Source organism: Canis lupus, chromosome 8, assembly GCF_003254725.2.
Source record: "Canis lupus dingo isolate Sandy chromosome 8, ASM325472v2, whole genome shotgun sequence".
NCBI lineage: Eukaryota > Metazoa > Chordata > Mammalia > Carnivora > Canidae > Canis > Canis lupus.
This window is the reverse complement of record NC_064250.1, coordinates 11,857,614-11,883,821: the sequence shown is the minus strand read 5'-3', so window position 1 is coordinate 11,883,821 and position 26,208 is coordinate 11,857,614. Positions and strand designations below refer to the sequence as shown.

General features: G+C 38.0%; 1 protein-coding gene across 5 annotated transcripts in view; it reads right to left on the bottom strand.

Annotated features, from left to right (window-relative positions):
* Positions 1 to 26,208, bottom strand: part of AKAP6 (A-kinase anchoring protein 6) — a 539,834-nt gene that overhangs the window by 6,333 nt on the left and 507,293 nt on the right. For all 5 annotated transcript variants that reach the window (XM_025443999.3, XM_049113620.1, XM_049113619.1 and 2 more), the window contains one exon: positions 3,809 to 7,224. In XM_025443999.3, the coding sequence (XP_025299784.1) occupies positions 3,850 to 7,224 (3,375 nt within the window). In that variant the 3' untranslated portion in view covers positions 3,809 to 3,849. The remainder of the gene's footprint in view (positions 1 to 3,808; positions 7,225 to 26,208) is intronic.

The window sequence follows — 26,208 nt, the reverse complement described above, 5'->3', positions numbered from 1 at the left end:
GTGTGTGTGTGTGTGTGTGTATGTGTGTGAGAGAGAGAGAGAGAGAGAGAGAGAGAGAGATAGGTGATGACCAATAAAATCTTTGTCATTTAGCATGGCAGGGCTAGTTATTCAGAAGTGTTGGATAATTAAAAACATTTCACATCCATCAGAACCTTCACATCCACTTTAAAAGTGATTTTGAAGGTAAATTTGATAAGATCATGCTTGTATCGTTTAGTGAAAAATTAATACACTATCACCAAAAGTAGTTTCCTAAACCTGCTTGGCCAGCTTTGGATCATATTAAATACTTAGTGTCAATCCAACTAACAGAATAAGAATTTCTGTTGTATACATGAGAAATGTTTGCTCTTAAAGTTTTCTCAGTTTGTGATAACTGACTGGCAGCAATTTTACTGTGTAAGTGTATACTTGAGCATGCATAAATACAAGTAATTGTTGAAAATCTAAACTCTATGAGCTACCAACAATTACATTTGCAGACCAATAAAACAGGAAAAACAATGGAGCTAAAAAGTTCTGAAGGAAATATATGCATCCTAAGTAAATACAGCCCCTCCAATACACACACACACACACACACACACACACACACACACACACACCATACACAGTAAAACAAAACTGAAAACCAGAGTAAACCAAAAGGAAAAAAAAAAAAAAAAACACCCTGGCTGCATGTGATGAGTTAAATTTTTATACCACAGGATTTATCCAGCCTGAAGTTTACGGTTAAATCATCACCAAAGATCAGAGGCTTATGATGAGGATTATGAAGAAATAACTGTCAGAATACAGCAAAAAGATTAGTGCAAAGTACATCTCTTAGGCAGGTCCTAGGAGGCACTCCAGACATACATTATGTGCTTCCTCCAAATTAGGCAGAAATATCTGGATCTATCCAGTTACCTTTCCTTTGATGTGATTTGCTATAACTGACCTCTCTATTTTTGTAGAAACATGACACATAAATGAAAATAGTGAAAAGCACAGCAGTGTGCCTAGAAATCAGTGGAAATGCATCCTGTGTTTGACCATGTCTAAAACTTCAACAGTTTCAGTGGGTTTTTAATTAGAACAGTAAGTGAAAAAAACCTCAAAAAATTTTTGAAAAGAATTCTTGTTAGTGTTGCAGACTGTTTCTGTGCTAAGTTGTAGCTCTTCCAGATGACATAACTTCATCATTTGAGAACTTATTTCTGGGGGAAAAAAAGCCCAGCAAACTGAATATGGTGTATTTTATTATCTAGATAGAGCACCCCAACTGATAGTTTTGAAACAGCTTTAAAAAGTAGAGCTTTTCCCGCCCTACTTGAATCTTGTAGAAAGAACAATGACAACAGTTAATCTTTTATGGACTTGAGGTTTCATATTTACCAAATAATTCTACTACGGTATTCCTGATTTTTAACACCAAAGGCATGCCAACATTTTGAGATTAAATAACTTGTCATGGTCAATAATATTTTAACAAAATGTAAATATTTATACCCAGGTACCCAATGGTAACGACTGGTGAAAAATTTGGGCATCCAGATATTTGATCTGCATGATACTGAAAAAATTGACTAGGACCAGTAAATATGGTTATTTAAGTGGCCCTTGGCTGATAAAAAGTCACTTGGGTGCAATGTGAGTTCTGCAGAAGTAAAATCTGGCTGCTTCTCCCATTGCCTGAGATAGGGCCAGGAACCCCATCTCTGGGGCTCAATGAAATACTGCTGACCGGCAGGTGGGCTCGCTGATAGTTTTATATTGTCGTGCCTGTAAAATGTGAGGGCTGCACAGATCCAACAGCATGTTCACTTCATACTCACTTCCCCGGGTGCAAAGATGGAGCTGCTTATCATTTACATTTCCCTTCTCTATCTATGTAAAGGACAGAAGATACTCCCGGAGTATCTAAAAGGGAAGAGTTGTGACCCTGGATGCTTCTTCTGTGCCAGCGCTTCTCGGGCTCCGGATATCAGACTGACTGGTGACTTGAGTAAGGGTCACAGTCACATGATATCATGCTCAGAGCAGTGTTGCTTCCAAGCCTTCATCCCTTTGCAGAAAACAAAAATCAGCCCCCTCCACCAGCCCTTCTAGTGGCAGGTTGGCAGAGCCAGCTGTACAATTGGTACTAATAGAACTTCTTTAGAAGCAGCTTATGGGATTGCAGTTATTCTCCCTTAATGGTCAGTTTCACTGCATACTGATGGAGAATGTGATTATGGGGTGGACATGTTTCACAGAAAATACATTTCTCTCTCTCCTACTTTTGTTCTCACTTGCGGCCAATTGTAAATTGAGTCTGAAACAGAAAATTAGTTGAGCTATATTAGTAAGTAGGATGTCTTCCCTCGATTTTGCATACTGAGTTTATTTTTAGGGTATATATATGGTATAGATCCCCCCTCCCCATTTCTAGCAGCTCTACACAGAATCACACATTTTAATGAGCTTAGGGCACAGGTGTTGCAGGAAAAAAAATAATGATGTTTGCCATTCATCTTTCAAATTAAATAATGTGTTTTTAAATAGTAACTTTTTTCATAATACATTATGGGAACAACATTTATCTGTCACATTTTAAAAGATGTATTTGTAATAAATGTAAATTACTTTTAGAAAATCAGTAATTAGGCTCATCAAAAAATAAACAATCTGCCACAAAAAAGATAATCTTTAGCATAGTTAAGTATAATAACTGTTATTTGAATAAGTTAACAAATTAGGGTAGATTGCTTCTGTAATTCATTTCCTATAGCACGAGTTTAGGTTACGGCATTAAGCTTCTGGAGTGGGGGGGTGGAGATGGCATTCGGCACCTCACACTTTGGTGAAATACAGCTCTCACATTCAAAAGCTCAAATTTTCTTCTTTAGAGTTGATTGAGAAAGTATATTCATCACAGGGGCTTAGACACAGAAAATAACAGAATTTTTGTGTCATTTTTCGAGCTGTATCATCATCTCAGAATTATCAATCAATAGCTGTCTTATTAAATATGAAGAGTGGAATGACTTTCTTAAAAATTTTGATGGAAATCAGCCTGTCACCTTCAGGCAAAATTCAGAAATTCTGTTTTTATCAAAACGCCATTAACTTGTCATGTATTCTCTCTGCATTTGCTTTCTGGGCCTGTTCTCAGGCTGTATGTGGATAAATAAGAGCCTCCTCTTGAACATCAACTTTCTCCTCCTGTTTGAATCCTTAGACTTGGCCATGATTAGGAGCTGTGACAGCACAGCCTTCCACTGGGGAAGCAAATGTGATGATAGTTACATCAGACAGAAGCATAAAAGGGAGGCCCAGATCAGAAGATGCAGCCTTTAACCTAATCATTGTTCATTTCCAGGCACCGAAGGGAGAGGGCAGCTCTGCGTGCAGGAAACTCAAGTGCGGAGCACTATCACTGCACACGCATTTTGATCAGAGGGTGTGACTGCAATTGGGAGAACCTTCTTTTCCTCCCTTGGTGGAAGGAAGAATGTGAGGTCCTCCATTATTCAGCCACTTCCTGAAATTTTGTATCCTTCTTGCCAGAAGGATGTAGGAAAGATAATGTCACTAGAAATGTCGATTGTGACTATTTCCTCTCACTTTAGCTTCACAGTTACTTGCATTCCAGGGAATGTTCTTCCACCTAAATGTCTTATTCAGATAAATATCTGCCATGACCAGTCATTCTGACTAGTTTTTCCTCCTATCGTGGGTGGCATTGTTGACTCAGGCTCGTATTTTAAGTATATATAGATTTATATTAAATATACGTTTAAAAATATATTAAAGTTATATATTAAAATAGGAGTATACATACCTTTCAATGAGATGATTTTCATGCGTGGAGAGGGTTGCATTCTACCTATGCATATTTTTATGTTGTTCTTCATGAAGATTTAGAAGATTTTCTTCACAGGTTAAAGTTTTGGGGTTGGGATGTAACACAGCCTTGTCTTTTGGCTGCTTTGCCTTTGAGGAGAGTCCTGGAACTCCAGATTTGGCCGGAGCAGCATTACGTTCTTCGGGCATTCCTGATTCACCTGTGTTTTCTGAACTTTCCCTTTTACTGCCCAGCCTCGAAGCAGTTAACTCTGAGCTCTCCCCACAGATAGGAGCTGGGGGTAAACCATCTGCTTCCTTTCCAACATCAGATTCTTTCTGGTGGGGAGGATTTGAAAGCGCCACCATGTCTACCTCATCAGCTAAGAGAGAAGTATCACTGAAGGTAGGAGAGCCAGCTGCTGCTTGCGGTGGCGTAGCAGCTTCATCTGAAAGAGTGGGTTCATCTGGAGGGGTGCTGGAGAGGCAAGGCCCATCTCCATCGGGGTCGTCCTCAACACAGGCCTCAAAGAAGCATTCGGGGTCTTCCTTGTCTTCTAAGCCAGAGTCGGTAATGTCTGGTGGCACTGGAGTGTTGCTCTTCTCTTCTACGTAACTGGTGACCTCCCCACAATCACTGTCATGAGATGAGAGAGATAAGTAGGAATAAAAGTCCCCCTTTCTCAGCTGGATGGGCCGGTGAGAATGTTCCAACACCTTCTCCTTGATCTGAGTTAATGAGGTAGGAGCAGCTGCCTCATTTTCAGGTTGAGATTTACTTTTTAGGGCCGTTGAAGCCATGTCGATGATTTCCTTAACAAAGTTGTGTACTGAACAATCCTCAGCATCTTTTTGATGGAAAACATCTGGCTCACAGTCACAACAGGAAATGTTGTCACCGACAGAGACATTCTCCTCTGTTTCATTTTGTTCAAGTGTGAAGCAGCAGTGAGCAGATTTTCCAGCCACCCTTGGTGCATCATTCGATGAAGATTTCAATACGTCAGAATCCTGTCTATTGATAACTCTGGCTTCTGAAGGCAGTTCTGGATAAGACTTCTCAGTGGGAGCAGAAGCAGCAGTTGCATTTTCAAAATGGTGGTGCTTGTGGCATTTCTTTGGGCGATGTCTAAGAGTTTGGGGAACAAATTCATTTCCAGCAGTATTGGAATCATCTGAGCTGTCCATAAGTGCTTTACACTTACAATGCTCAGTGTCTGAATTCTTCTTCCTGCTTGAACTAAGAGTTTCTGATTCCTTTGGAATCCCATTCTGTTTGTCTTTCTGTCTTTCTGGAGTGCTTTCAATATTGCCATTTTCCATGTCAGCCACATATGGATCTTTATTAACTTTGAAAATATTTTTCTTATTTTCACCCTTTGTCCCTAACTCATGGGTGTGGGATAAATTCTTACCATTTCCATTACTTTCAGAGAGACATTTTATGGAGCTGTTCAGTAGAGCCTCAATGTTCAGGGTATCCGAGGGATTGGTCATTTCACTACTACTTACATCCTTACTGCCCTTTATTTCATCACTGAGATTACACCTTCTTTTATCTTTTGTCAAGGAAAACTTTGGTCTGATCCAGGTCTGCAGTTCATTCTTTATATAGTCCAGCCCTGACATCAAGTTGCATTCTTCATAAATTTCATCATCTGTTGCAATACTGGAGTCATCATCCTCATCTTTGATGCATAGCTCTTCTTCTGTCAAGGTGAGGGTAGAGCTAGAAAGGAGGTCACTGTCATCTTCATCATCAGTGCAAGCAGAGGTGCAAGAGACATTAACAATCATGCTGACATTGACGTCGCTTTCATCAGCCACCGAACGAGTCAGGCGCTTCCTGAATGATGCATTTGATTCTGGGATCTTGTTCTTGTGTAATACAATATCCTCTGAGCAAAGAGAGAGCTCATCACTACTGCTAAGTTCTGTAAGAGATGCTGGCGAGTCTTCATTGATAGAAGATGCTATATCCAATGAGAGCTGGCCAGTAAAGGACATCTTTTGGGAACTGCTTTGGAGAGTAATATCAGAAACACTTCGCTTTATCTTTTGCTCTGAAGGGCTCTGGATATTCTCCAAACGATTCAGGAGATCTAGTGTCCTTTTACTCAGTTCCCCAACTGAGCCACTGCTCACACTTATGTCCCCAGAGCTGTGACAGCTAAAAAGATCCTCATTGCTTTTATAGGATGTCAACCAACTTTCTAAAGAAGTGCTTCGCTGGAGGCTGTCAGTGCCATTTTTAAGGATGCCCAATCCAAATAAATCACCCCCTGGAGAAAGGGACTCAATAGATGAACTGTGTGATAAAATGGAGAGTTGTCTGCCATTCTGCATGCTAGCAAATGTTTTCTCTACATCACCACTTTTATATGAATTCCGATCCATTTCATGGGATGCACTTGCCAAAATCCTTTCATGGGGAGGTGCATCTGGTTGTAACTCTGTAGCCTGATGTTTAGATTTGCAGGACTTTTTATCAAAATAAAAACCATGAAGCAGGGGATCCTCCACATGTGCTTTTTCACTTTGTGACTGTTTCATTATCATTGGTAATTTGAGTTTTGAGCCTTGGAGGTACGAGTAATCATAAAATGTAAACACATCATGTTTTCCTTGTAATTCTTCTCCCAAACAATCAGGGGTATATTTGGTAATACTGTTTAAATCTCCAACTTTTCCATTTACACAACCCACTGGTGAAATGGATGACTGAGAGCTATTTGGAAGCTTAATGCGTTCCTCCTCATCTTTAAATTTTTGCTTTAACATGTTAACTGCATCTCCCATTTGTGGGTCCAGATGTTCAGTTTCAGGGTTACTTGGGGACCCATCTACCACATTGAGCAAGCACATTTCAGAGTTGGTAGTGGTTTCAGTGTCTCCTTCACTCACAATTCCACTCTCACTGCCTGAATTCTGGCTCATGTCTCCTCCATGGCATGGGCAGGGCTTCACCAAATTGGAACCTCCTACGAGGTCCGGCAAAGATTTAGTAGATGAAAATGAAGAGTCTTTACTGAGACTCTTAGTTAAAACACTAGGCTGTGTCACGTTGGTGAACTTTGGACTGTTTTTCAGAAATGGCATGTGGTTGTCCTCATAGAGTTCAACATTGTGGAGGCTGTACACTTGGTAAATGTGTGGACTGGAGGGGGCGGTGATACTTGAGGCATACTGAGATCCCCCGTGATCACCTGCCTCTTCTTCATAACCAGGGTCTTCACTACCTATCTCTTCTAGCTTTAAGGAAGGCATGACAGGCTGGGGTTCTTGATCAAGGTCATTTGATTCTTCATTCAAACTAATTAACTTGTTACTTATGTCAGTTTCATCCCATTCCAGGGCATCCTCACTCATACCATTCAGCTCCATCAAGCCAGGATCGATCACATTCAAAGTCTCCTGTGTAGGACAAAAAAGAAAAAAGAAAAAGAATTAGGGAACACAAACATGAACACTTTATCCATTCAAAATCTCTTGGAAGAGTCAGGAAAGAAATTTGCCCCAAGCATGGATTTGAAAGATAGCATAATTATCAGCTCTTTTCTCCTCTGGAATAATACCCAAGATTATTGAAATAGGTTTTTCTATCGATAGTAATTTGTCACTGAAGGCAATAACATAGATTAAAATGTAAAATTATTACAGCCACATTGTAATTTTTGGAATTAACCATTTCCTATTGATTCTTCTACATTTTAAACCTAGGACTGGGTGAAGATAAAACTATCAGGTAAATGAAGGCAAAAAGAGTACAGCCTGTGACATCATCAAGGCACATTCACTCTGATACTCTTAGTGCTGCAGTCCACAGTGGAATATTATCTTCAGCCACAATGGCAGACCCCTTCTTGCCTCTATTCCTAGGGTTCCCACTTGAAGCAGCCTTGCCTTAGGGAAGCAGAAGAGACTCATAGCCACCTGTAGAGCCATTCATGGTCAGAGACCCTTGCTTGTCTATCCTTTCTTCTGCCTTCCGTTTCAGAATTTGGCTCTGCTCCCAAAGAGACCCAAGTTAAACAACACTTGACTGGTCTCTTCACTTACATCTTACTGGACCCTGAGTCTTGGGCCTCAGTTCTCTTAGTCTCTCTCTCTTCCCCAGTCTCTTTCTATGACAGACATTCTACTTTGATCTTGTTAACTTGTCTTACTATTGTCAGACCTGGTCCTGTTCAATATAAGCAGGAACCCTCCCCTCCGGCCCACCAGCAAGCCCTAGAATAACAACTATCTAAAGACTTTCCTGACTCAAGTTTGACTTAGCCCTGATTCTCTTACACTGCACTGTGCCAGCATGGTTGGGATCCTTGAGCTTTCCTTGGATGTCCTGGTTTTAACTTGGTTTAGGGATATGCAGGCCCTGGCAGGCTCACCTATAGATAGAAACTCAAATAGAACTTTGCAGCTCAGCTTATGTTTATGCAGAGTAGTCAAGCAGATAAGCATGGCTCTAGAACTATGCAGAGCAAATGAAATGCTGACTTTGCTGCCTACCAGGTGTGTGGCCGTGAGCAAGTTGCTTAACCTTTCTGAGTACCTATCTCTTTGCATTTCTTGTTCAAGTGGGCTAGCACTATCCATCTTTTGAGATAATTCTAAATACTACTAAGCTAAGGCTTGTAAAGGGCTGAGGGAGTAGTCAATGTAAGGTCACTATAATTCTTAATACATGCAGCATTGCTTTAGAGTGGCTTTGAGTCAATTCATAAAGGGTTCTCTCTGCCTACCTTCTTCTCAATTTGTCCTAAAAACCATAAGGGATTCATGATATACTAGGCAGAAAGAGATGTCACACAGTGTAATAGGTCAGCATATTTACACAAGAACTCAGAAATATTTTAACAGTCTGGTTGAAAAATAGGCCATGATGATTTTATTCCTCAGTAGTGGAGAAAAAGGCCTCACCAGCAACACATTCACAAAACTTTCCTAAGAAAGCTTCAGTCCTTCTTGGAATGAGTAGCTGAAGGATACAACACAACCTCATTAAGTGTAAAACACCCATTAGCACTTTATTATACTGGATATGTAAGAGATTATCTGCATAGCCTACTTAAGTTTAAAAGAGTCCAGTTACAAAGTAAACATTAATTAAGGGATATTTTTAAATTTTATGACAGAAATCTTTCATGCTGCCAAAGTTACAGCAGTTAATCTAGAACACTGGCAGTCATCATACTCACTTAGGTATGGAGTACATTCGCTGTGATGAATTTTTATTAGAATTTCTGTTTATTCTTTGCTTGCTGATAAAGGAAGTACTAATGACCGCTTAGTATGGCTAATGAATGTTAAAATCTTCAGCTGTAGAAACAATCAATCAGTCTAATCAAATAGTATATTAATTTCAAATACTATCTTGCCTGACATTGTACTCTGAGAGTGCTAATAAATAATTGAACTAGTCTTTCAAAGAAGCTCTCTTTGTAACTCTCTGGTTGACTTAAACATTAAGCACAGATTTTCTATGAGAGTCCCAAACCCGGGGGCTCACACGAGATGCAGGAATTGGGCCATCTGGGTGTGTGTCAGGAGCTTAGCCCAAGTGACACCTGTAACTTGGACTTGTCTTTCATGACATAGTCGTTTTCTGACCAAATGCTATCTTTGTGGCTTTACAAATGCAAGCCTCAGAAAGTATAAAACAGCAGCACCTAAAAGAACAAATCCTCTGCTCTATTAGTAGCTGGAGTAGAAATTTTCCGTAGGAAAAGATTAAACTTTTGAATGTAATTCTGTCCTTTCCCCTCCTTAACTCTCTCTTCCCATACATCCCTTAATTTATTGTAATTGCTGGAATTATTTATATGTCAATTCCTGAGAATATCTGACAAGATCCTTTAGAAAATCATTCACTTTGGGCTTTAAATTTTACATATTAAGGAAGTGCTATTTGTTCTGCTTTCATTCACTCCCTTCTGTTGTGGATTAAATTCTGTCAATATTTTCAATAAAATCTCCATTTCCTCAGGATTTAGCCTCAAACATAAAACATCCCCTGGGGGCAAGAAAGTACAGAAAGTTTCCAAGTGGAAGGGAAGGGCATTGGGATATTTATATAACTAAAAAGTTATCTTTGAAAAAAATGATATATGTATAGAATGATGTAACTGGCAGGAAAATTATTTGGTCGAATGCTCTCTTTGATGATAGCTCAGCAGCCAGTAATGCTCAAGCTAATTAACCATTTGTTGTTGTTGCTTTTCTAGAGGAACTGTCTGGTACTTTTTAAAAGGCACAAATGTTCCTGTCTTTGATAAGGTGATAAATCAAAAATGGATTTAGGCAAAATCTAAGAATATTTGACTGAAATCAAAACGATAGTGAGTAGTCCATGAGGTTCCAATAGAAAGATGCAATTCCAAAGATAATTCTGAATTAAATTAATTTGTGTGCGGGTCTTTCATTCATAAACTTACTTCATTGGTGCAGAATTTGCCCTAAACCTAAAGCTCTATATAAATAATTACACACACATACACACACCCCTGCAAGATCTGCTCAAGAAACAAGTAGAATTAATTGGTGCTGCATTTTTGGTTTTTTGTTTTTTATTCTTGGAAGCAGGTTATTTATTTCAGCACAATATCTACAGAGAAAGTAAAAGAGGATGGAGAAAAGATGGTGATGATGATCCAATTGTAGCAAGTAACATATATTGGAAATAACTTCCTTCTGTACTTATATGGCTTTAATTGAATTAGGTCTCCCAGGACTGCATTTCTAGGATTTTCTTAAAATTTTAGGTTACAAAGTGGATTTTGATAAGCAATGAGAAACATATTACCAGCTAAAGTGTGGGGTGAGGAAACTTGACACTATGAAACAACCCAACAGAGATACGATATAGCTACCTCTAGATCCCTTTAGTTTCCTTTAAAAAGTTGCATCTTTTGACAATCTAAAGAATGTCAAAAAGATTAGCATGAACTGAATGTTCCAGTCAAACTTCTGGTGCTCTACATGGGCAAAACCATGAGAAGGACTTGTAATTTGTGTTCCTCCTATTTATTCCAGACCCAGGAGTTTATTAAGCAATACCACTTGCAAAGTCCTAGGAATAGAGATTTATCTATTGAAAAGTGGAATATAACAAAAATATACAAATAAATAAAAATGACAAAAACAGAAACATCATTAAATGTAATTGAATAAAGATCTGTGTATTTACTCTGGAGCAAAATGTAGACCACATGGAATTTTGAGGTGTTGGACAGGAGGGAGAAATAATATATCGAGATGGGGGTGGATCAAATTAAACAAGGGGAAATTCCAACTTTCATATATTTTCTCTGCTTTTCTGATGCAATTATTTTCCCTTGCATCCACCCACCCCCCAAATCACAGTATCTGAGGATTAGATGCAAAATTGTTTCCCTAAATTTGAGTGGGGTGGAAATTTTATTTAAAAAAAAAAAACAAAAACAACATCAACAACCACAACAAATCACTAGTTCTCAGAAAATGTAAGGGATAGCTTTTAAGAGAACTCAGTTTTTAGTAATCTGCCTCTTTCTGGGCAGAGAATAGATTCAGAGTTAGTGAAAAAAATATAGATGAAAAAAGAAACAGGAAGAAAAGCAAAAGTGTTCACTGTTTATAAATCATTTTGGGATTTAGAGTAGAAACTCAAATAGATCTGAGTGTTAACCCTGGATTCCCCCTCTCCATGTTAGCTCTGTAGTCCAGGGCAAGTTATTTAACAGTTATGTAGTTACTTAGTTCAGCTATTTAACAGGCCTCAGTTCCATCATTTGTATATCAGGATAATCACAGCATATTGGGTCCACCTTAAGGAACGTTGGGAGCTTCAAATGAGAAAATGTATGTCAAGTCCTATGGGGGGGGTAGAGGGTTGGCACACTGTGGACGCCAATGATCAGCTATTAGCATAGATTCCTTTTGCTGAAGTGGGACAGGAGATTATGGCTGACAATTAAATAACCATAACTCTGTTTGCATGAAGACTGGTGGTTGGTTGACTAATCTCTTTAGTACATTCCACATGCATGGAATTTAATGAAATAAATATCAATTAGACCCCTTACTCGCTCCCATCGCACTGTAAATGGGGTGTGGGTTTGTCTTTGTATGTCCTGACTGGGCTTATCCCTCAGGAATAACCAGATGAGAAAAGACACCTGCCCAGCCCTCAGCAAGGCCCATAACTCAAGCACTTTCTATTTCCTGAAAATAATTTTTTTTCAAAAAGGCAGGTCCATTGTCTGTGAAATTCTATCACAACTGACACATGAGAGCAATCAAATCCTGCTCACTATCTATCAGATTGACAATAATGTTAAAGTAACTTGTCTCAGCTCAGAAAATGCTTTGAAAGTCTATCTCACACTAATGATCAAAAACTGTTCTAGCGAATGCTCTTTTTTCAATAACAAAGCTGATCAGAAACTCAAAACATACAAGTAAAACCCAGTCATCTCACAAATCTCACTAAAATGAGTACTGACATGGACATATTTCCTAGTCTTGACTCTACAGAACATTTCTGGAATTGTTGAAGATGAAAAATCCATTAGATGTTGTTTTAAAGTAAGTTTTCTAATAGCAAAAATTGCCTTAGTTTTCAATAGGAACCAGGGACAAAAAGAGTCCAATATTAAGAATCAGGGGTTTTCCTCCCATATATAAACTCCATGAGGGCAGTCTGTCTTGTCGCCACTAGAGCCTGGCAAAAACCAGGTTCTCAAAAAAATTTACTGAGTGAACTGCACGCAGAAAGACTTGGATGTGGTCTTATGAACCATTGAGGAGATCTGGGGAATGGTCCTGAGGTTAAATTCTGCCATGATGAAACCACCTAGAGAATTCCTGACTTTCTAGTTGGTGCTACCTCTCAATTGAAAAAGCTAGTGTCCTCAGAAACATTATGCTCATGAAAACCATCACCTATAGAAAAAGTCATATAGGGCAGCCCTAGTGGCTCAGCGGTTTAGTGCCACCTTCAGCCCAGGGCGTGATCCTAGGGTCCCGGAATCAGGTCCCACATCGGGCTCCCTGCATGGAGCCTGCTTCTCCCTCTGCCTGCGTCTCAGCCTCATCTCTCTCTCTCTCTCTCTCTCTGTGTGTGTGTGTGTGTCTCGTGAATAAATAAATAAATTCTTTAAAAAAAAAGAGAGAGAAAGTTACATATTGTATGGCTTCATTTATATAAAATTCCAGACTCGACAAATTCATAAAGACAGAATAAAAATTGGTGGTCACCAGGGGCTAAGGGGAAGAGAGGAGGGAAGCAATTGCTTAACATTTGTGGGGTTTCCTTTGGGGCAAAGAAAATGTTTTGGAACTAGATAGAAGAGATGGTTACACAACATGTGAATGTACTCAATGTCAGTGAATTATTCACTTTAAAATGATTAACTTTACATTATGTTAATTTCACCTCAATTAAAACAAAACAAAACAAAACAAAACAAAACAAAACAAAACAGGGGCACCTGGGTGGCTCAGTTGCTTAAGTATCTGCCTTCAGCTCAGGTCATCATCCAGGGATCCTGGGGTTGAGTCCTGTGTTGGAGTTTGTTTCTCCCTCTCCCTCTGCCCTTCCCTCTGCTTGTTCTCTCTCTCTCTCTCTCTCTCTCTCTCTCTCATAAACAAAATCTTTAAAAAATAAAATAAAATAAAACAAACAAGCTAATAAGAGTCTTCAGTCCTGTTGAGTTTCAAAGCCTGTAAGACCAACATACATAACAGGACTTCATCACTGTGTCAAGAAACTTGCTTATAAAAATGTTACAAAAGAGAGTATTTCTGAATTCATTTATATCTCTGTGCCTATATGATTAATAAAGGTAGTTTTTGTTATAGACTGCTTTGTTTTGTCTGTGCACATGCTCATCATTCTCAGAAATGCTGAAGAAAAGAGCAGCCTGTTTATAGTACTTCTCTTTGCTCAACTTCATTCATTTTGATGTGACAGTCTCTTTTGAGGAGAGAGGAGTGGGATTAATAGAGCCCTTATCTGCTGGGATAGCCCGATCTCCTTTGACCTTATTTTACTTGATTCTTCTGTAGTATTTGACTCCATTTTTCTTGAAATTTCCTCCTCTTTTGATTACTTTGATGCTAAGCCTCCTCATAAAATCCATTTCAGCTGCCTTTTAGATGACGGTATGTCTCACAGTTATGTCTTGCCTCTTTTCACCCTATAGACTCTCCTGCCTTGAGTTTAGTCACATTGATATTGTCTATTATTTTGAAGGGTGTATAGGCTTCTTTGAAGAGAAAGGAATTCAGAAAAAGTATGGGGGGAGGGGAACATTGCAAGAAGAGGGAACAGTAAGAAACAGAGGCAGATGGGACAGAGCTTTAATGCGCACTTTCATAGGAGGGGAGAGCAGCCAGCAGAGGGAACAAACCGCAGAAAAATCCAAGTAGGACTGGTATAATAATATTCTGGGAACCGAGAGAAGGGGACATTTAAAGTAGTGGGTGGTTAAGAGTGTTATAAGAGCAGAAAAGAGAAGAAGAATGAGAGGTAAGGGAAAGCCACTGAATTAGCAAGAAGAAAGTCATCTGTAACCTTTGAGAGAGCAGATCCTAGAGGCTGGTTAGGTGAGGAAATGAGCGTCAGATGTGCCAGAGAGTAGCCTGAAGGAATCCCAGCTCCAGAGTAAAATTGCTGTTAAAAATGGGAGCCATGTCCTACCGGGCTATTTACCACCTTTCTCATCCTCTAGAATCAGTCTTGAAAGGAGAATAGACATGGAGAGACCATGGAAGCCAAAGAACGTAGAGGGTTCCATAAACAGGGTGATCATGAGACTGTAGGGAGGAATTCCACAGAAGAAAGGATACTATGACATATGAGCACTGCTTTCTCCCCTTTCTACAATCTCAGTGTCACTAGAGAGCCTGCCCCACTGCATGCTATTTAGATTAAGAAGCTGTATGTTTGTGCCAATAAATTTTTAAAAAGTTGATATTGTTATAATTACTAAATAACTCTTAGGTAGTAACCTCAGTGTTGGTAGTACAGAAGCTATAGTGGCAATAGTCAAATGTCTTGCTTCAAGTTAAGTTTTTCTTACATAAGGTAATTATTGTGTAAATCGTTACTCCTATCTGTCAGGCATCCACTGTAGAAAAAAGGTACCTTCCCGCCCAACTCTGAATATTTTACTGGAAGTAACTAGAAAAAAATCTACTACCGTTGAAAAATTATTTTGTCTTGACTGTTGCTTTATATGCAGACATATAGAAATTGTCATTCTATATACACAACAGACTGAATAGGAAAATTAGTTATTTTTCCTTTCTTAGTCACTATTTTGTTTCCCTGGAAGTTTTCCCCCAGAGTTTCAAGAAAGTAACTAAATTCAGAATTGCTGAGAAACTAATTAAACAAAAAACTTAGGAAAAGATTTATAAATAAAATAATTTCTTTTTCTGATCCCTATAGTATTATATAGAACTTAAAGAAAACAAAGCACAGAAGGATCATGACTTCAATAAAGTTGTAAAACCCAACCACAGTAAAATGGTGGCATTTTCTACATTCTAGCACATGGAAAACCGACTTGGATGACAATGACAGAACCACATGCCATGTCTCGTAAAGGACTTTTTTCCCCGCCTAATAACATGTGGCCTCATTTTTCTGGCATTGTTTTAGCTGTCTGGTGTTTGCCTTTTGGCTGTCAGAATTGACAGAACATGTGAGTTGTGTGCCTCTGGAAGGAGTTTTTGCCTCATCTTTGCCTTAGTGCAAAGTATACGCGTATCCCTCCTTTATGATAAGGATCTCCCATTAATAAAAACTTACAATTTTAAAACCTCCAAAGCATATTCATAGTAAAGAGGAGGTGAAAAATGCTGTAAACAAGCCAAGTTTTCCAACACCTGGGCTTTTCTGTGACATAGATTTGGATTTCCAACTTCAGGCTGAATTTTAAGAACACGCAATCTGCGGCATGCCCTGAGGTACCCAAGTGTACAAGGAGAGCCTTGCCAACATGCTGGGCTGTGCTCGAAAAGCCAAACGTCACATAGCGCCCTTTACAAAGTACATATTAGTTGAGAGGATTGTGTGTCTTTTCATTCTTAACAAGGTATATATTAAGAGACTACACGGTTATTATTGTTCTTATCTGTTTGTTCCTTTCAGATAAATAGGGTGTGGGTGGCTTTGTTTTGGTTTTTATGTTTAATTCTTAGGCTGTGACTACAACACACTGTTTAGAGAGAAAAAAAAACAAGACTAAAATGTTGGCCAATTTTGATAATTAAGGATTATCAAAAATAGTACATATAATTTTAATCTCTTCTCCCTCCCAATTGACCAAACTTATCTTCCTTTTCTGAGTTTATCATCCTGATTGGCCCAAGGTTTACAACGATTAACAGGCAGCTATTCTAAGATTCATTTTATTATTTCTATTATCTGATTTTATTTCATTTGATTTACACCTTTAATAGATTCCTTTACAGATCAGTGCTTTTAGACTTAGGGAAGCTCAATATTCTCAGAATTGCTAGAACACCTCCCTTGCATTGTCACTATTCCTTCAGTAAAAGTGATGAGGAGTATACAAGTTACACTTGATGCTGGAAAAGTCGCTTGAAATTTCAGGATGAATTTTCCTATAAGGTATTAAACATCTTTGAAGTAAGTTTCCAAGAGATTTTTTACTTTTGAGTCCTAGAATCCTTAGACGTTTTAAAAATGTAGAATCCCTGGGGCATTGTCTTTTTTGTGATCTCAAGAGAAAAATACTGATGATCCTAAGATCCAATTAGATTTAAAAACTCCATCTTGATTGCAATAGAAGCTCTGGCCCTGGTCTCTCATGGAGGAGGCACTTGAGAGTTTTGAATGTCAGGACATTAATTCAAACTGTAACCCAAATCAAAGGTTCCCAAATCAAAGACATGTAAATTTCATTCTAGAGGAAAAATAATCTCAAAATGTGAATTCATTCTGTAAAAAAAAAAAAAAAAAAAAAAAAAAAAAGCAATATTAGAGGTTTAGGGTCACCTTAATCCCTTAAAATTCTTTTGCAAAGCAAAAGATAACCAAAAATAACTACAAGCCCCAAGCCCTTCAGATATAGGTCCTTAAGCTATGATTTAGAGACTATGCTGAGTCCAAGGAGGCAGGATACTGACCAGCCAGTGGAGCTAATTACCTGGGCAAGACCGGCTGAACTGACTATTCTAGGCACTCAACAGCAGTAGCATTTGTGCCTTCTGTCTGCTTTCTTTGCACAGTCCTTGCACAGTGTAGCATATGTTGACTACATAAACCTTGACCACTTTTTTTTTTTTTTTTTTTTTGGTCCTTAATAAAGAGCAAGTAATCAGGGAAATATAATGTAGGTGACCTCCACCTCCTACCAAATCAACAATATTTTTCAAAGGTCTACTTTACCCAAGACACTCTCCCAGCAAACATCATCACTGCTCTCAGGGAGCGTGGGGACCACCTGGAGAAGCAGGCATCCCTTATGTTTATCCGCAGATAGGTTCCACACTGGGGTAACAAAGCGGTTTTTTTTTTCCTCCAAATTTAAAGTCCCTCCTCCCAACAAATTAATCATTTTCTCTCGTTATTTAGTAAAATCACTAGATGAGCTGTGACTCCATAAACTTTAGGAACTCATTTATTATGTTGCCTGATCAGACCTTGCGTTTATTTACACAGTGTAACCCATAAAACCCAGCTTTCATTAGTGCTGGGGAGGAACAGTCCTGCTCCCTTTGCTGGGGAAGGTGAAGCTGGAGAAGATAATTAACCATGAAACAATAAGGAGCCTTGCTGGGTAAGCAGTAGTGTGAAAACAGTTACTACTCACAAAAGAGGGGAAATTAGCTTGCTGGATAAAAAAGGAAGTGTCAGATTGAAGACTGAAAGGCCTGCCAACAGAAGTAGATAGCTCTATGCATCATTAATGAAATTTTTTAACACTTAAACGCCACAGCTGTCCACATTTAAATGCATGTAAATGCCATGTGTTTCCAGAGATTAATATGCATGTTGAAATATTTCTTTTCCCCTTAAACTTCTAGATGTTGTCTCTGTCTGTTTCATTTCACCTACTTTCTTTCCAAGAATAAAAATGCACCAGCTTTCTCAGCATCGTGTCCTCATTTCCAAAACCCACGTACACCGAGCATCATGGAGATGGGCAGCGCGCTCATTATATTTTAACAAACACATTATTTTACATTCATAATACCGATATTTTAGTAAACAGAAAGTTTGTTTTGATTTTGCTGCTTCACAGAGTGAAGACTTATGATGTGCGTTTCCTTTCAAAACTTCCTCCTGGAGCATTAGTGCTCCCTGAAGCAGCCCCATTTTGGCAGAAATTCAGTTCTGTGAAGTGCCAAAAGAAATAGAATAAACAAACACTGCTCCATGCAGCTGGCAAGATAATTTACATATTACTGCACACCAAACATGAAGACCTGAATATGGATTAGAGCTACGGTGATGACACAAATGTCATATAGATAAAGAGAAACAAAATCCAACACATTGTTGTTTATTTTACCACTGCTACTGTCTAAGTGCCACTCAGAAAGAGAAAAAAATGGAGGAGCTGCTTTTTGAAAATTGGACTCCCTTCCTCATTTGAAGTGGGTTCTTTCAGACTGTAAAACAAGGAAAAGAGCAAAAAGGCATGGATTATTTGGATCCCCTAATATTCTGTGCTTTTGTCTTCTGAGTTCAACCAATTTCAATGTGCATCAATTTGAATGGCACGAGTTAGTCATTTTACAGGAACAAACTTTGATACACAAAGGTTGGAATCTCTACCTTGCCCTTGCGCCACCCTTGATAGTTTTGGCTGAGCACATTGCTCCTTCACTGAGAATTTAAGTTTCTTGCATGGGATCCTTGGGTAGGGAGGTCCAGTAGGCCATGTGGGCCCACTAAAGCTCCAGCAGGAAATACTACAAAGTCGACAGGACTCACCTAGAGTCCTAAGCTAACTTATCTTCTCTCCTCATTCCTGCACATGCCTATTGCTTGATTGCTACAAATGAGTTGACCCTTCTTGTTCATAGCTAGATGTATGGGTGCCCTAGGGAGGAAGAAACAACTCTCTAGATATTTATTGCCACAACTGCTTTCCAGTCCGTGGGGATGACAGCAGCTATTTGAAGAGCTAAGAACATAACACTTAACAAATGATGATGGTAACAAGGTGAGGAATAAAGAGAATGCTAGATATTTTTAGCTTCTACAAAATTAAAAATTCTTTATCCTGTATCGAACAAGGTTGACTTTTCTTACATGCCAAAAACTGCTCTTGAAATGGGATTATCTTAGGAGCTTCTGGTACTTTAGAAGAATTGTCATTATACTTACTCTTGCTTAAGTGTAAAAACAAGAGGAGAAATCAGGGTCATGTGAGAGAATCTAGTTAGTTAGATATCATTAAAGTTTAATAGTCAAGGAATGGTCTTTAAACATTGAAGAAACCAACCATTTGAGAAAGGTCAAAGGAGTTGGAGTTCTTTTATCTGAGGGGAGGGAGGGAAAGGCTATACAGGGACTTATTTCCTACAGCATTGGAAGGTTACTACAACTAGGACAGTGAAAAAGTTCTCTACTTCTAAAACTCCAAACTCAAGAAATGGAATTACACTGCAGCAAGAAAAAGGGGAGATTCACCAGAAGAATTTGCTATTCAAAGGGCAACTAAACATTCTCAGAGACTCCCATGAAAGTTTATGAAAAATCTATCCCTAGACTTTTTTAAAGACAGAAGGGAGAACAATGTGGTTCAAGATAATCCTACATACCATTTCTCAAACCAAGCTTCCTAAAATAAATCCCTTCAGGGTAATACTCCTGTCATTTAAAACAAAACAGAACAAACACCAACAACTCTCAGTGGCTTTTTTCTCTTCTAAGTTATTCTGACTGACTTTTAAGGCATCCCATAATCTGGTCATATAAAAATGACCAAAATGTAATATAATGCTTCTAATGCTGACCTTCATCATGGTAACTGCCTCATGAATATCCCCTGCTCATTCATGTCACTATGCCTCTGTTATAGCAAGTATTTAACAAATATTTTATGAATGAATGTGTTTTCTATTGCCCTTACCAAGTCTCTCAAAATTCAGTCTTAAACTCTTCTATAAAGATTTATCTGGAAACTCTGCCCTCAATGGTTTCTTTCCCATTTGATCATACATCAGTGATAGAATAATACAATTTAGTATTGACATTTGTTTACTCATTCAACAAATGTTCACTGAATACTTCCTACATAGTACCACCCAATCACTGAGCAGATAGAAAGGTGAACTGAGCATAGACTCAATTCTCAAGTATCTTGCAGCTTTGTATTTGGTTTTGTAATTGGTGCTGTCATTTTCAGCCCTAACACAGACTGGAATAATTATTGTCTCATTTATGTCAATATTATCTTACTATTGCTCCATATAGCTTGCCAATTTCTTCAGCGTGAAGATCATGTCCTGTACTCCTTCTGTGTAGATAAATCTCTGAACAACACTGAGAATATAGCAGGTACTCAAGGTACTTTTGATTATCTGCCTATAGGTTCAGTCCCTTCCAATTCCATGACTCAATGGCATTAGGCAACAAACCATCCTTGCAAGTAGGTTAAATATTCAGAATCCAACTCTTGAATAATCAGCAGTGATAAACTGACGGTATTATCACCATGGGAAGAATATTTAACCTAAGTTAAAATATCTTTAGTTTTTCAGAGTTAGGGCCTATGGATATGCCTTGACTATCTTGCTTTACTATATACTCTTCTATGCAAAAATTTGTCTTTTCAATATTGGTATTTCAATTTTAATCCCCTGGATGACAAAACAAGATCTTTTCTTTGACATTCAGCAAACTTAGTCATTTATATGTTTAAAAAATCAAAAACAATTCAAGTGAAACAACAGACTTAAAACATTAGACCTGAATAAAAAAGAAAATTAGAGTAAATCTGATCTTCCTATAGCAGGATAAGAAAATTATTTGACCCTAGTGGCATTTTCAATTAAATATTTTCTCTTCAATCAAAATTTAAATGTGACTATTGCTTCAAGATCAGTGGGTTGGTATTGAGACTTAATACCTATTATTTCTAGACCAGTGCTTCCCAATCTTTTTCAAGTTATGACATATGGAATATGCTAATATAGACTTGCTTACCAGGAAGGAAGGAAGAGGTTACTCACCACAGAAGGCAAATGGCCTGGACTCCTCCCAGGTCCTACCTAGCATTCTATTCCCCCTGCTCCCACCTCACACACCAGGAGGGATGAGGGTTTCAATATCTTAGCTCACCTCTAAGTAATTCAAGGTACATGGATGGGAAGCTACACTTGACATAAATATAATTAGAGGTTTCTTTGGTTGAAAAAACTATGAATATATGAGAAGGTATAGAAGTGGGTCGATGAAGACTGAATTAATGGCAGTTTGATACAGGAAGAAAAAAATAAGTAAGTAGACTAGAGCAACTTAAAATGAACTTTTCAGATAATGTCATTCATTCGATAAATATATATTCTGCAAATTTATTCAGCACATATTTATTGAATGCCCTGTCCTGAATAAAACAGCCAAGTTTTAGTGGGTAAGATTTACCTGGTGGGTAAGATTACAATCTGTGATAAGATATAAGAGGCGAACTTGATTTACTCCAGGAGGTCAAGAAAAGCTTGCCTGAGGAAGTGGCTCTTCAGCTGATTTCTGAAGGATAATAAGAATTTTCTGGGAGGCAACTCACAGCATGGTGAATGGCGAAGGCAGAAGGAACAAGGCTTGCAGGCAGGAGGGAACATGCTACATTTGGGGGCCTGACAGCAGGTAGTGGGTATGGGCTGCAGAGAGAGGATATGTGACTGGAAATAAGTCTGGAGAAGCAAGCAAAGTGGTGTGATCACATGAGTGTTTTTAAAAGATTACACAGGCTGCAGGGTAGAGATCAGACTGGAAGGGGCAAAACATGATGGAAGGAAGGCAACTTGAAAGTCTATTGTAGTAGTATAGGTAAAAGGAATAGCTAACATATACTGAGCACTTCCTCTGTGCCAGTAATACCCTAAACACTTCATGAGCGATGCCAGTATCTTGGACTAAGGCAGTACAGTTAGGGAAAACTGGATGGACTTCAGAGCTCTTCATTTATTTTTTTAAGATTTTATTCATTTATTTGACAGAGAGATAGGGAGTGAGAGAAAGAGAGAACACAAGCAGCAAGAGTAGCAGAAGGAGAAGGAGAAGTAGACTTCTCGCTGATCAGAAAGCCCGACACGGGGCTCCATCCCAGGACCCTGAGATCATACCCTGAGCTGAAGGCAGACACTTAACTGACTGAACCACCCAGGTACCCTGGGAGCTCTTTAGAAAGTAAAACTAATAGGACTTGAAAAACTTTTCTGAAAAACATTGATGGGTTTAAATATTCCATCAATTTATAGGTTACTTAAATACATATTAGAAATCTCGATTGTTTCCAATTAGGTTTGATATTTTTACAATAAAATGTGATAGACATATTCATATAAATGGCTCAGATTATTTTCTGAGAGTAAATTTGATAATAAATAGAAGGCCAAAGGATGTGACATGTTTTAGGATATTGTTAAGTAGCTAAATACATAATTATGTCAGCTTGCAACCCATTCTCACCTCTCTAACTCTGGAATTTGTCATTAATTTTCCCTCCTTTTGATGGATAAAAAAAGCAACTGACATACTATGTTACTTTGCATTTTTGTTTCATTACTAGTTGGATTAGATATTTATTCATTGGTTTAGTACCCTTTGTATTTGTTGCTTAGTACTTATGTATCATTTGATCATACCCTTTGCCCATTTTTTGAATATTTAGAACTAATTGGATGGACAATTTTTTGGGAAAATTGTTCATATAATGTGATAGGATTTTAATACAAAATGGAACTGGAGGATATAGACTGGAGAATCTCACACATTCTCCCTCAGAAGAACAAAACTTAAGAACTGAGAATCCGATTTTTCTTAAATTCCTGATTTACAGAAGACTGAGACTGATCTCCTGACTAATGAACATCTGCCAAGAATCTCTTCCTATCCTCAAGCCATTGAACTTAACTACTTTGGACTCTGGTTGGACTTCCTGATCTTTGCACCCTTTGCCTATAAATACAGCTCACCCCAAACCCTCAATGGACTCACCTGTAGCTTGCTATAGCATGTGTTTCCTGAACTGCAATTCCTCTGCTATTCTGGAAGAAACTCAATTTCTGGTAATTCCATCTTGCCTCAGTTAACTTCCTTAGTTAGGGTGATAGTAGTCAGAGTGAGGCTAGTCTATGATGGCTTGGAAGTTTATGAATTCAAATTTACAAGCAAAACAGAGCTACAGCATATCCTTGTTTAGTGTAATAACTTTGTCACAACAGTATTTCTATGGTATTAAACAGTATTAAAGCCAGATAGTGGTAAAGCTGAGGGGCTGAAGAGGCTAGCTGGAAGTCAACACATCGACCAAGTGTCTAGCTGTGAGGCTGTGCCAGTGGTAGACTAAAATTATTATGGTAAAGACAGAAAAAAGAAGAAAAAGGAAAGTATGACTTTTCATCAAATTGTCATCCCAAAACTGCTAAGAGAAATGCTAGCCTACATCCAGCCCCAAACCACTTGTACCGTTAATAGTTCCCTTTCTAAAGCTTCTCTATCAAAAAAAGTCTGTACTCCTTCCAGAATCACTCTCATGGTGCTGGAGCTTACTGTGCAAATAGCCCATTTGCTTCAATCGAGGTTTGAAACTCCTGTCCCTGCCCATTTGGATTGATGTCTCCTAAGATTTGGATTCTTAGCTCTGCTTGATTCTATCCTGCATCTTAGGTTTCTCCTGGATTTGCATTTTGCTGCCTTGGATCAGGTTTGCCCTACACCTAATGCTAAACCCTAGTGCCCTAGTTTGGGTTAGAATACTTCATTTCAACTAGTGCTAAGGACTTCTAACTATAGCTATGACAGGTAAAGAGCTTTGGATGTTGTCACTCCTCTCTTCAAAAGAAGGAAAAGCTAAACAAACTGAAAGCCAATGACTCTTCTTGGGCCTATCCAAGCACTGAGGTTGCCAGGAAAACTGATATCCTGAAATCTATAGGTGCAGGTGAGGTCCAGATAATCACAAATGAGATCTACTACCTAAAACAGAAGCTACTAGAGCAGAAACTGGTTGGAACCCCTCGCTTTCCTATTTCCCCTATGGGGTGAAGAAGCTAAGAAACATTTATGAAGGACACAGCCCAAAGGCATAAGCCCACCAAAACTAAGAGTTAATCTTCTTTTAAAGATGGATTGATTGGTTGATTTGAGAGAGAGCCAGCATTAATAGGAATGGCAGAAGGAAAGGGAGACAGAATCTAAAGTGGACTCTATGCTGAGCCTGGAGCCCAATGTGGGGCTCAATCTCATGAGCCTGAGATCACAACCTGAGATAAAACCAAAAGTCAGTTTGGTTTCCACCAAACTGTGCCACTCAGTACCCCTCACTAAGAGTTAATCTTAAAATTATAGAATATTTCACCTACTTCACTCATGATCTATACCACATAGAATACCAGTAGCAAGTGGATTAGAGCTAAAAGAGTGTTAAAATATCTTAAAAATTCTTAGGAAAACTCAAAAGCAACAGAAGAAACAAAAACAAGGACACTAAAGAAGTTTAAGTTTTGCATAAAAGAGTTACAGTTATGACAAACATGAAATACAGCTTAACTCCTAGCCAGATTAACATAAAACCTTACAAAAATGCCCTATTTACCTGAATTTCTATTACCTGATATACCCTGTCCAGCTTTCACAAAAATATTATAAGACATGCTAAATGGTAAGAAAAAATTAAAACAGTCTAAAGAGTCAAAGAATCAGAATCAGACACAAATATGATACAGATTTGGAGATTAACAGTCAAAAAATTTTAAATAACTATGATGAACATATCAAAGGCTATAATGAAAAAAGTAGACAACATTCAAGAATAGACAGGCAGTATAAGCACACAGATGGAAACTCTAAGAATGAATCAATAGGAAATGTTAGAAAAAAAAACTGTAAAAGAAATGAAGAATGCCTTCGATATAATTAGACTGGATATGGCCAAGGAAATAACTGATAAAGATAAGTCAATAAAGAATTTCAAACCTGGGAGTGCCTAGGTGGCTCAGATGGTTATCTGTCTGCCTTTGGCTCAGGTCCTGATCCCAGGGATCCCTGCTTAGTGGGGAGTCTGCTTCCTCCTTTCCCACTGCTCGTTCTCATTCTCTTTCTCAAATAAATAAATTAATTAATTAAATCTTTGAAAAAATTCTAAACCTAAATGCAAAGAGAAAAAAAAATGTGATAAAAAAGAATGGAATATACAAAAACTTTGGGATAATTTGAAAGGATTCAACAGATATATAATTGGAATGTCAGAAAGAGTAGAAAGAGAGAATGGAAAACAAGAAATATCTGAAGTAGAATGACTGAGAATATTCTAAAATTAATGACAAAAATAAAACCCAGAGCCAGGAATCTGGATAAACACCAAATTGGCCTATCATATTCTCAAACTGTAGAAAACAAAAGACAAAGAAAAAATCTTGAAAGAAGTCAGGAAAAATGCCTGACCTATGGAAGAACAATGACAAAAATTACAGTGAACTCTTCATCAGAACCATGTAAGCAAGAAGAGACTAGAATAAAATATTTAAATTATCACAAGAAAAAAATCTCACTAACCTATAATTCTACATCCAGAAAATTCTCCTTCAAAAGTGAAGGAGAAATAAAGACTTTCTCAGACATACAAAAAACATAAGGAGATTGCTTGTCATCAGATTTTCCCTGCAAGAAATGTCAAAAGAAGTTCTTCAGGAATAAGAAAAATTACATAGATCAGAAACTTGGATCCCTATAAAGGAAAAAGCAGTGGAGATGGAATAAATAAAGGTAAAATAAAATCATGTTTCTATTATTAATTGAGCTAAAAGATACTCTTAATTTAAAGTAGTAATGGTAACAGGTTTTGGAAAATGAATGGCAGTGACGCCATAAGGGATAGGAGGAAAGAATAGAAAAAACTGTTAAGTCACCGGCAGTACACATATGAAAAGATATAGTGTTATTTGAAGGCAGGCTTGGATTAGTTTAACATGGATATTGAACATTCTAGGACAACCACTAAAATTTTTGATTTGCTAAAAGAGAAGACAAAATGAAATAATACAAAATGTTCCATTAAAATTTTAAAAAGCAGGAAAATGAGGGGAAAAAACAAGAACAAATGCAATGAACAGAAAATAGCTACAAACATGATAGATATTAATCCAACTATGTTAATAATCACTTTAAATGTGAATAGTCTAAATATTGCAGTTAAAGGAGATTTTCAG